General features: G+C 40.2%; 1 protein-coding gene across 3 annotated transcripts in view; it reads right to left on the bottom strand.

Moving 5' to 3' along the window:
* Positions 1-303: 303 nt before the first annotated feature.
* The window catches only part of col9a1c (collagen, type IX, alpha 1c), a 30825-nt gene continuing 18573 nt past the window's right edge, over positions 304-12555 (bottom strand). For 2 of the 3 annotated variants that reach the window (XM_030740981.1, XM_030740982.1), the window contains 17 exons: positions 12422-12475; positions 12261-12314; positions 12127-12180; positions 10636-10689; positions 10110-10154; positions 9909-9962; positions 9730-9783; positions 9564-9617; positions 8201-8272; positions 8082-8117; positions 7935-7979; positions 7805-7837; positions 7376-7522; positions 6776-6830; positions 6480-6674; positions 5913-5999; positions 304-992 (listed from right to left, as the gene is read on the bottom strand). In XM_030740981.1, the coding sequence (XP_030596841.1) occupies positions 790-992; positions 5913-5999; positions 6480-6674; positions 6776-6830; positions 7376-7522; positions 7805-7837; positions 7935-7979; positions 8082-8117; positions 8201-8272; positions 9564-9617; positions 9730-9783; positions 9909-9962; positions 10110-10154; positions 10636-10689; positions 12127-12180; positions 12261-12314; positions 12422-12475 (1296 nt within the window). In that variant the 3' untranslated portion in view covers positions 304-789. The remainder of the gene's footprint in view (positions 993-5912; positions 6000-6479; positions 6675-6775; positions 6831-7375; positions 7523-7804; positions 7838-7934; positions 7980-8081; positions 8118-8200; positions 8273-9563; positions 9618-9729; positions 9784-9908; positions 9963-10109; positions 10155-10635; positions 10690-12126; positions 12181-12260; positions 12315-12421; positions 12476-12555) is intronic. The other variant, XM_030740983.1, reaches the window with a different exon arrangement.

Raw genomic sequence — 12555 nt, 5'->3', positions numbered from 1 at the left:
GTACACAACTATAAATGTGTTGTCTCTGAGCCATGATAATATCTATTAGATGAAAGGGATGTCCTTGGAATGGCTCCTATGCTAACTCCTTCCTAATAGCTTACATAAAGGTCATATTTGATCTGTGACTGTATTTGTGCTGTGCAGACAGATGCAGATGGTGCCGACTCTCCTTTGTAACCAAGCAACTGTGAAATGGCCCCCTGAATCAACATTATATCCATAACAAGCCACTGGCCTTTTTTTTTTTTTTTTTTTTTTTTTTTTTTTTAAAACACAAAAGCACTTTACTGTAGAGAGGCTGTGGAATTTCATGATGGCACACTTTCAAAACATAACACTTTATTGCAGTGTTTGAACAAGACCACTGATATGACAAAATCAGGCAAACGCATGTTTTTTGGGTTTTTTTGTATAATTTAGTCTCACCATAAGATTTTGCTCGTGATTGCTTTAATATGGCTCACCTAATAGGCTTTAACATTAGCTAAAAGAGTAGAATTGAAGTTGAATATCTGCAGTGGGGGGGTCAGCTTGTGTGCCTCAGGCCTTTCGTCAGCCCGAAGTTGCTCTGGCATTGAATGATGGGTAAACTCGGTTTAGAATCACAAGTTAAAATGTCTGTACTGTACTTTGCAGTTGTGCCTCATTTCTGTTTCCCTGTGTGTCTCTTCGAGCCGTGGTTCTGATGGAGACTTCCAAAGATCACCGTGCTTTGACTTGTGACAAGTCCTGAAATGTGGTCACTGGCAAGATGAGATTTGGGGTGTGTCCATGAGCTGGGATGTGTCATGGGTTTTTGTAGCCAGTGGATTTCTTCCCACCAACCATATAAAGTGGAGGAAGTCTGCCTATACAGGTTGATGGGTCACAAAGGCCGGGTGGTCCTGGAGGCCCCCTTGGACCAGCAGATCCAGGGACACCAGGACTACCTGTCTCACCACGCTCTCCGTTTTTGCCATCTTTTCCAATGCCTGAGGCCCCAGGTGCACCTGAGGACACAAAAACATGTTCAGTGTTATCTTACAATGAAAATGCAGTTGTGTAAAAAAAAAAAAAAAAAGAAAACAACCTTAAATGTCTGTTTTATGTTTATACTGTAGCAGTTAATAAGTTGAAATTTTGAGGTTTTTTTTTTAAAGTTTGAGTTATTTTCTTGAAATTTCAAGTTACATATCTCAAATTGTCATGTTAATAACTCCAAATTTCAGCTTAGCACTGCCAATCAGGAAGCTCCAAGAAAGAGGTCATTTCCTTGTTACCCAGGAGCAAATGTCACCAGCACACGTGCACTCAAAATGGGGTAGCGACAGTATCAGCGACCTAGCAGTTTAAGACAAACATGAACAAGTTGTTGGCATCTTTTTTGACCATCGACGGTCAAAATGTCTTCTAGCAAAAAACACCTGCATAAAAGGTAAGATATCAATGTTTTCATTTCGATCTGTTGCATATCTGATACCTTCAGCTTCCTGCTTCCGGTTAACAAGGAATTAATGTACTTCCTGATTGGCAGCACTAAGTCAAAATTTAGAGTTATTAACTTGGACATTTGAGATGCGTAACTCGAAATTTTCACTTATTAACTCAAAATTTCTGGTTATTTTCTCGAAATTTTGAGTTTTCTTGAAATTTTGAGTTACTATGTCGAAATTTCGAGAAAACAACGCGAAATTTCAAGTTACTAAATCGAAGTTTTGTGTTATGGATGGCAATAATTTTTTTTTAGTGGCGGAAACAAGCTTCCATAGTAATGAAATAGGATATAAAATAGATCCCTATCTTACAGAACTCACCTTTTTTCCTTTCAGAGAACATTTAACCTTTTCTAACTCCAGTTGGAACATAACCTCCCTCAGCCATCTGGCAAGGAAAGGGGACTTTGGACTTTTCCAGTTTAAAAGAGTAAGATACCGGCAAGCAAGCAAAAGAAACAGCACTGTTGGCATTTTTTAGACCAGGTAGCATTTTCAGGTTTCACAGGAGAGGATCTGACTCAGCTGGTACAGTATTTGAAACGCCTCGCTGAGTGATTTAAATATGGAACACCAGAATGCATTAAAGTCAGGGCTTGGAGTCATTTTTGACCAGGACGTATCCTTTAATGCACATATTAAACAAATCTCTAGTACTGTTTTTCTTTCAGCGGCACAATATCACTAAAATTTAAAGGGGAGTTTTTCTTTCTTTTTCAAGAGGATGGTCTGATTGTTGGGAGTTTCTCTCTAATATTGTTGGATCTTTGCAATATAAAGTGACCCGAGGTTGGTGCTATATAATAAAATAAGACTGAATAGAAATTGAATTTAATTGGTTATATATATAGTATCTGGGTGGACACATGCTAAAATGGTTTGTCGTATTACTTCAGTTCGAGTATCTGCATTTTAGTTCTTGTATCTGGCTGTTTGAGATTTGAGTTGAACAGCCAGATAAGGGCTGATGTTAGACCTGACCATGATGCATTGGTGATTTGAGCCCACCGTAAGTTCCTCTGTGTATACATAAACAAAACCAACTGGCAATCTCCAGGTCTGAAAACTGAAGCCAGAAGTGTCAATATTTCCTGTTCCTAGAGGCTGGTTCCCAAAGCAGATCATTCCCCTTAGATTTTCATATTAAAATGCCCTAATTTAGAGCATTGTATGATTACAGCCTGGTACCTGAGCTCTATGCATAGTTACTTCTTCCTAAGAACTTTATGGTGGGTTAAGTGAGTGTTTATATATATATATATATATAAAATTTATCCATTTGGATAAAGCTTAAAGCATGTTGCTGCTTTGATGGAGAGATGTGAATGACAGAAGCAGCTGTGGCCAATACAGCTCAACAGTGACCAGACACCTTTTTTGAGTGCTCGGCTCGGAAAGAGTTTTAAGCCTTAAACCAAGCCAACCAGCTACAAGGTGAATCATGACCCCAAAAAACACTTGATCCAGATAAAAAAAACAAACAAAAAAAAACAATAGATGAGAATGAAAAAAAGCAAAGGCCATCCTTTAATCCATTCCGAATCCATTCTGTTTCCACAGCAAATGACTTCCAAACTTATCAAATTTGATCCTCATTAATTTAGTGTTGAATAATAATATTTGTACTTGTGTTCTCTGTATGTGTAGTAAAGTATAGCCTAGTTATCAGTATCAGTGCTTCGTTTCTCACTGTAATCACTGTTCTTGCAGTTTTTGAAGTTTAGTGCACACAAGTGACCTGCCATTTGCTGGTTTAAATATTTCTATGGTAACTAATAAGAAATGTTGCAGAGATGTCAGTTCAGGATTGTGGTTAGAGTAGTTTATTAGCACTTTATATTATAGAACCTAAAATATTAGAAAGAAATCCCAACAATATGATGACCCCCTATGAGCAAGCACTTGGAGACAGCAGGAAGGAAAAACTCCCTTTTAACAGGAAGAAACCTCAGGCAGAACCAGGCTCAGGGAGGGGCAGCCATCCTTTCCAGTGCCAGTTGGGGGTGAGGGGAATGAGAAGAGAGTGGAGAGAGACAAAAGAAAAAGCAAACTATAGGACACCCAGAGTTTAATAATTGCGAATGATTAAATACAGTAATTGTGCGTAGTGTAGTGGTGTAAATGCAAAGAGAGTGAAAAGAGATGAGTGAAGAAGAAACACTCAGTGCATCATGGGAAACCCCTCCAGCAGCCTAAGCCTATTGCAGCCCTAACTATAAGCTTTATTAGAAAGGAAAGTTCAAGCCTAAAAGTAGAGGGTGTCTGTCTCCTGAGTCAAAAAATGGGAGCTGGTTCCATAGTAGCGGGACCTGATAGCTGATGGTTTGCATCTTATTCTACTTTTAAAAACTCTAGGAACCGCAATAAGCCTGCAGTCTGAGAACGAAGTGCTCTGTTAGGATAATAAGGTCCTATGAGGTCTTTAAGATATGAGTGGGCCTGATTATGCAAGACCTTGTATGTGAGGAGAAGGATTTTAAATTAAATTCTGAAATGAACCGGGAGCCAATGAAGAGAAGCTAATATGGAAGAAATATGATCTCTCTTTCCAGTCCCTGTCAGTACTTTTGTTGCAGTGTTCTGGATCAACTGAAGGCTTTTCAGGGAGCTTTTATACTGACCTGATAATAATGAATTACAATAGTCCAGCCTGTAAGTAATCAATGTATGAATTAGCTTTTCAGCATCACTCTGAAACAGAATGTTTCTAATGTTTCTAGTGATTTTGCAGAATGAATGAAGACAGTCCTACATATTTGTTTAATAAGTGCACTGGAGGACATATTCAATCAAATCAATCAAAAATGACTCACAGTGTTACTGGAGGCCGAGGTAATGCCATCCAGAGTAAGAATCTGGTTAGACACCATATTTCTAGGATTTGTAGGGCTGAGTACAATAACTTTGGTTTTATCTGAATTTAGAAGCAGGAAATTAGAGGTCATCCAGTCCTTAATGTCTTTAAGAAATTCCTGCAGTTTGACTAATTGGTGTGTGTCAGCTGGCTTCATGGATAGATAAAGGTGAGTATCATCTGCATAGCAATGAAAATGTTATATACTCTGCCTTCTAAAATGTATGCAATACCTTATAATAATACCGCCTAGGGGAAGCATGTAAAATGTAAATTGAATTGGTCCTAGCACGGAACCTTGTGGAACTCCATAACTAACCTTACTGTGTAGAAGAAGACTCCCCATTTACATGAACAAACTGGAGTCTACCAGAGAAATATGATTCAAACCACTGCAGCACAGTTCCATTAATACATATGGTGTGTTCTAATCTCTTGTCAATATCAAACACTGTGCTGAGGTCTAGCAGGACAAGCACAGAGATGAGTCCACTGTCAGAGGCAATAAGAAGATCATTTGTAACCTTCACTAATGCTGTTTCTGTATTGTGATGAATTCTGAAACCTGACTGAAACTCTTCAAATAAATCATTCTCTGAAGATGAGGAGTTAGCTGTTTTATAACTACTCTTTCTTTACACCTTCTCTCTCAAGAATTTTTGAGATAAAAGGAAGGTTAGAGATTGGCCTATAGTAAGCTAAGACAGCCGGGTCGAGTGATGGCTTTTTAAATAACTGTTTAATTACAGCCAACTTAAAGGCCTGTGGTACGTAGCCTGTTAATAAAAATAAATTATTATTATATTAAGTCTCTGTACATAATGACACACCAGTGAGAAGACTTTGAATAATGGTTAAAATTTAATTTGTGAAGAAATTCATGAAGTTAAGGTTAAAGGAATACTCAGCTCAGCAGAGCTCTGACTCTTTGTCAGCCTGGCTACAGTGCTGAAAAAAGGGGTTGTTCCTGTCCTAGCTTTACAGGGGACTTTTTTTAGAGAGTAACAAACTATTTTTCTGCAACATCACAAATAAAACATGTTTTTTTTTTTTTTAAAACAAGTTTGATATCAAACAGGCTTGTGGTTTCAACAGAAGCACATACCATTGTTTCACAACATCATAGCCTGTAATAAGTCAGCATTAGATGGTTACAACACTGTAGCTCATAATGAAAATCCCTATGAAGAATACGAATGGGATTGTTACTCCTGGAACCTCACAGTTTAGCTTTTGCTAATTTATCCACCATGTTCTTTAGGCTCTGAGGGATTAGGGCCTTTCTACCGCCTATCTTTCTTGGCTATATTTGTACTATATTTGTACTTCTGTAGTGTTCTACAGAAGCCAACTGCAAGTTTTCACTGTTGTTGTTTAAATTACTTTCTCTTTTTTTAAACGAAAAATAGGAAAGTAAAGTTTTGTTGTTCAAACGGTTTTCTCTCTCTCTCTCTCTCTCCTCTCTCTCTTTTTAAAAATGGGAAATAACAAAGTAAAGAGAATTTTTAGTTCACTTTGACATTTTGAAGACCCCCTGTTTTCTTTCAGCAGTGTTCTGCTCTAATTCTGACAAGAATCCTTACCCGGTGCACCTGGTGCGCCTTGGCTTCCTTTGATTCCCACACCATCCTCTCCCCTGTCTCCCTTGTCTCCCCTCTCCCCGGCATCACCTGCAGAGGAACCAAACACACACACACACACATTAATGCTGAGATGAAATGGAGAGGCGCAGTTATGGGGACGTAATTAGGAAACTTAATGACTCCACTCTGATTCAGCCTTGTTTAGTGCATCATTGATTGTATAATGTTATGCATCAGTGACTCTTCTCCATCCTCCGAGCACTCTGCATAACTTCTTTCAGCATTTGCTCTGGCAGTGTGAAAACAAAGGCATACTGCCAGGGCTGACAGCAGTATTTTCTCTAAAGGATTAATTATATTTTTTCCACTACAGCCAGCTCTAACTCTGGAAGGTCTCCAAGAAAATAAAGGAGAAGCAAAAGGCTATCACAGCCTCACAGCTTATCTGTCATAGTTTGGATGAAATGCATACATAATGAACAGCCCACTTAAGGATTTTGTAAAGAATGCTAAAGACAGAGGCTCAGTGTTTAATAATGGTAAAAAGGTTTGAAAGGCCATGCTGACCTTTTTGGCCTGGTGTGCCTGGAAGTCCAAAGTAGCCCGGAAGGCCTTTGGGACCCATTGGCCCTGGAGCTCCTGCTGCTCCTGCTGCTCCAGCTGGTCCAGGGGGTCCAGGAGGACCTGTTGGTCCAGGGGTACCAGGGGCACCAATAGCTGCTGGCTTCTTCAAGAACTCTTTCATAAATTCAGCTAATTGCTCTAGATGGGTGGATGGCAAAGAACAAACAAGCGTTAATATTTAGCTGCTCAACTTTGCCTTGGGTTAAATGTGAGGTCTTATTAAGGTGAACAAACTGCACCTTCAACAACAGCTGAACACATTTCCCGCAGCTTCTCGTCACTCACTTTTGGGCCCTGTGAATTCATGAATGTTGTTATTGCAAAGTGGCTGAGGGTTGATTCAGCCAAGATTAACATTGGCATAGTTTCTGTCAATTTCATTCAGAGAGAAACTGGTTTAAAATCCAAAAATTGATTAAAAATATAGATGTATCTTATTAAAAAAAACATCTGCACTTTGGCACAGGGGTTTTTATTGATGTTATCATGCTTGTCTTTAGCAGACAGAGGGGGTTTATAATTTATCATAAAACATTTTCTGCTTAGCACAAACTATGATGGGAATGTCATTACTTAGTGGGTGTGCTTGATCAAACACTGAAAGTTGTTCATCAGTGTCTGCTGCTAGGAATGTCACTCAAAACCACCAGTATTAAGATAAAAAGTCAGGCTATCGTGGAACTTATTAGGATACATCAAATAATTGTTGAGACTAGTCCAAACCAAAGTGGTGGGTCATCTCTAGAACATTAGCAAGTAAGTTATAAAGTAATACTGACGTTTGCAGGTGTGCCGCCAAAGTGGATACATTTCCTACACTTGTTAAGTGTATCACTTACAGGTAGACCTCTTGGGCCTGGTGTTCCAGGAAGGCCGGGTTCTCCCTCCAGCCCTCGAGCTCCCATTGGACCAGTCAAACCCTCATGTCCCGGCAGGCCTGGTCTGCCATCAGCTCCTGTAACTCCTCTTTGACCCTTCTCCCCATGCTAACGGCAAAACCATAAACCATATGAACCATCACTGCATATGTTAACAGTAGGTTTGTGTGCCAGAATAATGCACATCTAAGTGATTCATTCAGTGTTCTCCTTGATATGATCTAACTTTCTGTATGTTTTTGTATATGCTAAGGTGGGAATTTGTTATAGTACCTCTACATTGTTTTGTGTATATACAATGCAAACTTGCAACATTAGATGTCATGAAACACTTTCTATGTAAAAAGCTCCTCAGGCAACAGTTTAGAGCAGACAGTTGTTTCTGAATACCTCTCCTTTGATTCCAGGAACACCGGGAGGGCCCTGAGACACAAACACAAAGATAAGTCAACATCTTTCAAATCCAGTAACAGAAAACACATATTTTCTTGTATTTTTATAGAATATTTGAGTGATATACTTGGTCTCCCTTTGTCCCAGGATCTCCTGGCAGTCCTGTCCCCCCCTGTTGTACAACATTGTGTAACATGGTGAGACTGTAAATATCCAATTACTGGAAGAGCTGTTAAAGGTAATTTGCAACTACATTAGAAATCATATTTCTCACCTGACTTCCTTTTGGTCCCACTGGTCCAATAGGCCCCTAAACAACACATCACATTCCTCACAAAATTCTTATCATTATCAATATTTCAAAACTTTGGTAAAGAATGAAATTTGCCTCACCAGATCACCTTTGTGCCCAGTATGGCCCTTCATTCCTTTGGCACCAGTGTTACCTTTAAGTCCTTGCTCACCCTGAAAATACAACAAATATCAGACTTCTGTTTGAGACTTAAGATGAAGCTCGTCTGTCCAAAGCAATACGTTTCACATGAACTGAATCATAAACGATGCAAAAACTAGCTCATCATCATTACTAGCAGTTTCAGACACATCTTTATTTGCAGAGATGTCGCCATCAAAATGTTGTTCGGCACTGAACCTGTAACAATAAGATAAACAGATGTGATGGCTAGCTGCATGGCAGCCAGGATGGGACCCCAAAATACAGAGTGCAACTGAACTTAAACGTGGTTTATTGTGAAGTGACAAGAAATTACAAGTACAGCAATACAGGAGCTGGTCAGGTGCCAGAACTAAACAACAAAACTATGGAGCAGGGAGACACACAGCATGGTTAAACATAGACAACAACACAACAACACAACAAGGAACAAAACACAAAACGCTGGGCAAAATGCCCAGGACATGACAAACAGACACACTTCTGAATTATGGGCCGTTTGTAGTGCTTTCCGACCTTGAAGCCTCACAGCGTCACAGTAATGCTGCAGTCCACTCTTACGATGGTTTTATATGACAGACTAGACCCTCAGAATTGGATTGACACCACATTTGGCCAATCATGTTATGAAATGGGTTTTCGATAGCCAATAATAACCAGAAAGTGTCATGTGACTTTTCTGGACATGCCCCCAAATGTTCTCCAGTCGTTGAAAATAGTGAGTTAGATGGTGTGTTGGATTGGAAAATGGAGTGTGAGATGGAACCGCAGATTGGTGCATAGAATCTGCTATAATGGAAGCATCATACCAGAGCAACACGATAAAGACAGAAGTGAGTTTACCCATCAGTCTGTATTTTAACCCTCACCTGTGGTCATGAGCTCTGAAAGAAAGAATAAGACTGCAAATGGACAAAGTGAGTTTCCTCAGACTCAGTGATAGGGCGAGGAGGCCATACATGGTGAGGGAGTTCAGAGTAGAGCTGCTGCTCCTTCACATCGGAGCGAGCAAGCTAAACTGGTTCAGGCATCTAATCAGGATGCCTCTTGGGTGTTTCCCTTTGGAGGTTTTCTGGGGTTGCCCATTTGGGAGCAGATTCCAAGGGAAACCCAGAGCTTTCTGAAGCAATTATATATGATATCTGGACTAGGAGAAGGATCTGGAAAACACCGCAAAAGAAAAAAATGTCTGGAATACTATGTTTATTGTGCTACCGCTGTGGCCCAACTTCGAAGGAAAGCAGAAGTAGAATAAAATGGATGCATGGTTAGATGAGTGGGTGGTGTGTCAGTGTGTCTTACCTGGATTCCTGGTGGACCTGCAGGGCCCACTGGCCCTTGTTTTCCCATTTGACCCTGTACATTGAAAAGAAGTAAAAAGGTCAACTTCAGTGTGGACAATAACTTAAAGTGTAGCTAACTTGTATTTAACATGAAAACCAATCTAAAAATCATTATGTAAACTCACGGTTGCTCCTTTATCCCCAGGTTTTCCATCTGTTCCATCTTTTCCAGACTCACCCTATATGGACAAATAGTCTCCAAATGAGTCTGGGTGGATATGCAAAGATGACTTGCAGAATCAAAGTAACTGATTAAAAACATCTGTAAAATTAGAGGGTCATAAGTGGGTAAGGGTAATCTCACAGTTTTTCCAGGAAGTCCAACTGGTCCAGCAGGTCCCTCGGCACCAGTGTCGCCCTGAATCCACAGCAGGAATTGCACTGAGTAAGATTTTCCTACTTCTATCAGTTCAAACCTCAAAGAGAGGGTTCTACTGAAGTTAACATAACATTTCGCTTGTGCTATAAAGACCTGCCTCCTTAAACGGATGATGATTCCAATTACCTTTTCGCCAGGGGGTCCACCTGCTCCCGGCTTCCCCGGCAGGCCCTAGGAACAAAATCTCATGAAAACAATATATATATATATATATATATATATATTAAAAAAAATCATAACTATGTTTCAGAAAACATGTAGGCTTTAATGGCAATTAAGACTTTGGGTTGTCACACAGCCTTAAACACAAGGTGAAAAATATACTGTCTTTTATCTCCTGTGCTGTTTCTGAAATCACATTTACCATTCAAGCCACATCTGTATCCTCTCATCTCACAGCCTCGCAGGCAGCAGTAGGTGTGCCCTTGCCCTTCCTGCAGGTTGTTTGACTTTAATGTTTTATTTAGCTGACCAGCTACAGCATGTGGCTTCAGAGAGAAGCTCGTCCTCCATTAGCTTTGCCGTCTTTCACTAGCTTCGCAATGAAAAGATAACTCTCGGAAATCATTACCGCTAGAAGATAGAATTGAATTGTAGATGTAACAGAGTATTGCCAGGGAAACAGAATGAGCAAAAATTAAGTTAGACTTACTGGAATACCCACAATCCCCCTGATACCGACAGCTCCAGGAGTACCGGGCTCTCCCTGTTGAGACACAGTTTATGTGTGCACATACTGAATCAATAGGGTTAGATAAAAATATACAGTATATGAACTCATTTTTGTGGAACGATGGCTCTTCAAATGTGGTACCGTGTGTTTCCATAGAAATTAACATGGCAACAGCCAGCATGCCAGAGCTTCAACATGCAGAGTCCAAGATGCCACACCATACACACCATAAATTCAGTAGATTAACATGGGAAATCTTAAATGGCAAATTACACTATATGTCTTATATTTTGGAGTGCTATCATAGTTTCGTGTTTTGTCTGTAATTTTTGGAACGGCAGAGTCCACACATGACAACAGAGGCCGGTCAGAGGTGTGAATCAGTGTAGCGGTGAATTCAACATGCCTCACTGAAAGCATTTCTGCTGCAAGAACTTTGCCTTCCCGGCTTTTGCCCCGGAGTAACCAGCATTTAACAAAGTTCCAGTGAGACGGTTCCCACAAGGTTCCGAAACCTTTGGGATAGTTGGTAAACTATGCTAGGGTTTTCCACAGTACTGTTATTTATTCAGCTTTTAACTGGCAAACCAGTTGGAGGTAAGTGGAAGGTCAGATTGCATGTTACAGTTAGATCCTTGAAGCTGCGTCTCAGTCAACTGTCCAGTTACTTTTGAGCCTCTGAAAGTGGGGGACTGCACGTGCAAATTCCAGTTGAACCCCTTGAATTAAAGCTGAAAGTCTGCACTTCAATCACGTCTTGGAAGTTTAGTTTAAAATCCCCTGCGGTGGTGCAAAATTAAATTTTCTGGTAAATTCAGAAAGATCGAAATGGATGCAAAGCTTATTTCCACCCTAATGAATACCTGCAAACTGCTACTGCTCATCTGTCAGGATTCAAGCAAATGCCATACAAATTTGAAGCAAATTTAGAGACAATTTGTCACTTCTGACAATCTGCTCATTTTATTTGTCTTTCATTACAAGGGGCTCTGTAGTGTAAGACATTTGCCTGACATGCAAAAGATCCCTAAGAGAAAACACTGGGAGGGCATCTGGTGTGAAAATCGGAGCCAAATCAAATATGTAAATCCATCTGTTGTGGCGACCCCTCATGAATAAAGGAGCAGCTACATAGGGGTAAGAAGTGCTGGGTCTTTCCTGACAACACACTGAAGAGCTTTGGGCTTTGCCTTTGTTGTCAGAGATTGAGCAGGAATTTCAGATTATTGTGCTTTGTCATGTCAGCGCATTAATGCTTTGGTTTTCCAGTGGAAGCCCAAACTACTTTACATTCAAGGAACTTTTTTTGACTGGGAAACCAACTGAGAATTATTTTTTTGTGTGATTTTCAAAATACAGTTCCTGGAGTGTTTGGTGGGAAAGCAAGAACAAAATCCTGGTGCCATGGTGGACGAAATCTTTTTTGCACCACACTTCAATTATAAAAAGATCATGAGGGTTAATGCTTACCTTGGTGCCATCATTTCCCGGAAGTCCATCCAAGCCATTCTTACCAGCCTCTCCCTGTAATATCACACCATATTAAACAATGTTGTGTTAAAAAATAAATGTCTCACAAACATTAACGCTTCCAGCCTACTTACAGCATCTCCTTTTTCCCCTGGAGGACCCTGTGGTCCGTGGGTGCCCATGGCTCCCTAAACAAGATCAAAACCAACACTTTTTTTTTTCTTCTTTTTATTTCAAGAACGCTTTTCACGATATGCAACATAAGTCAAAATCTCAGGTGAAGAGCAGGACTCACAACATCGCCTTTAGGCCCTGGCAAACCCTGACGTCCACGCATTCCCTCCACACCCTGAGAGAAAGTTAGTTATTGATTAAAGTGCTGCCCTCTTTGCTTTGGCAGCAAATGCCAGAAGTGCAGAGGTGATAGAA

Source organism: Archocentrus centrarchus, chromosome 11 (assembly GCF_007364275.1).
Source record: "Archocentrus centrarchus isolate MPI-CPG fArcCen1 chromosome 11, fArcCen1, whole genome shotgun sequence".
Classification (NCBI taxonomy): Eukaryota; Metazoa; Chordata; class Actinopteri; order Cichliformes; family Cichlidae; genus Archocentrus; species Archocentrus centrarchus.
Note: the sequence above shows the minus strand (reverse complement) of the source record. Positions and strands in the feature narration are given on the sequence as shown.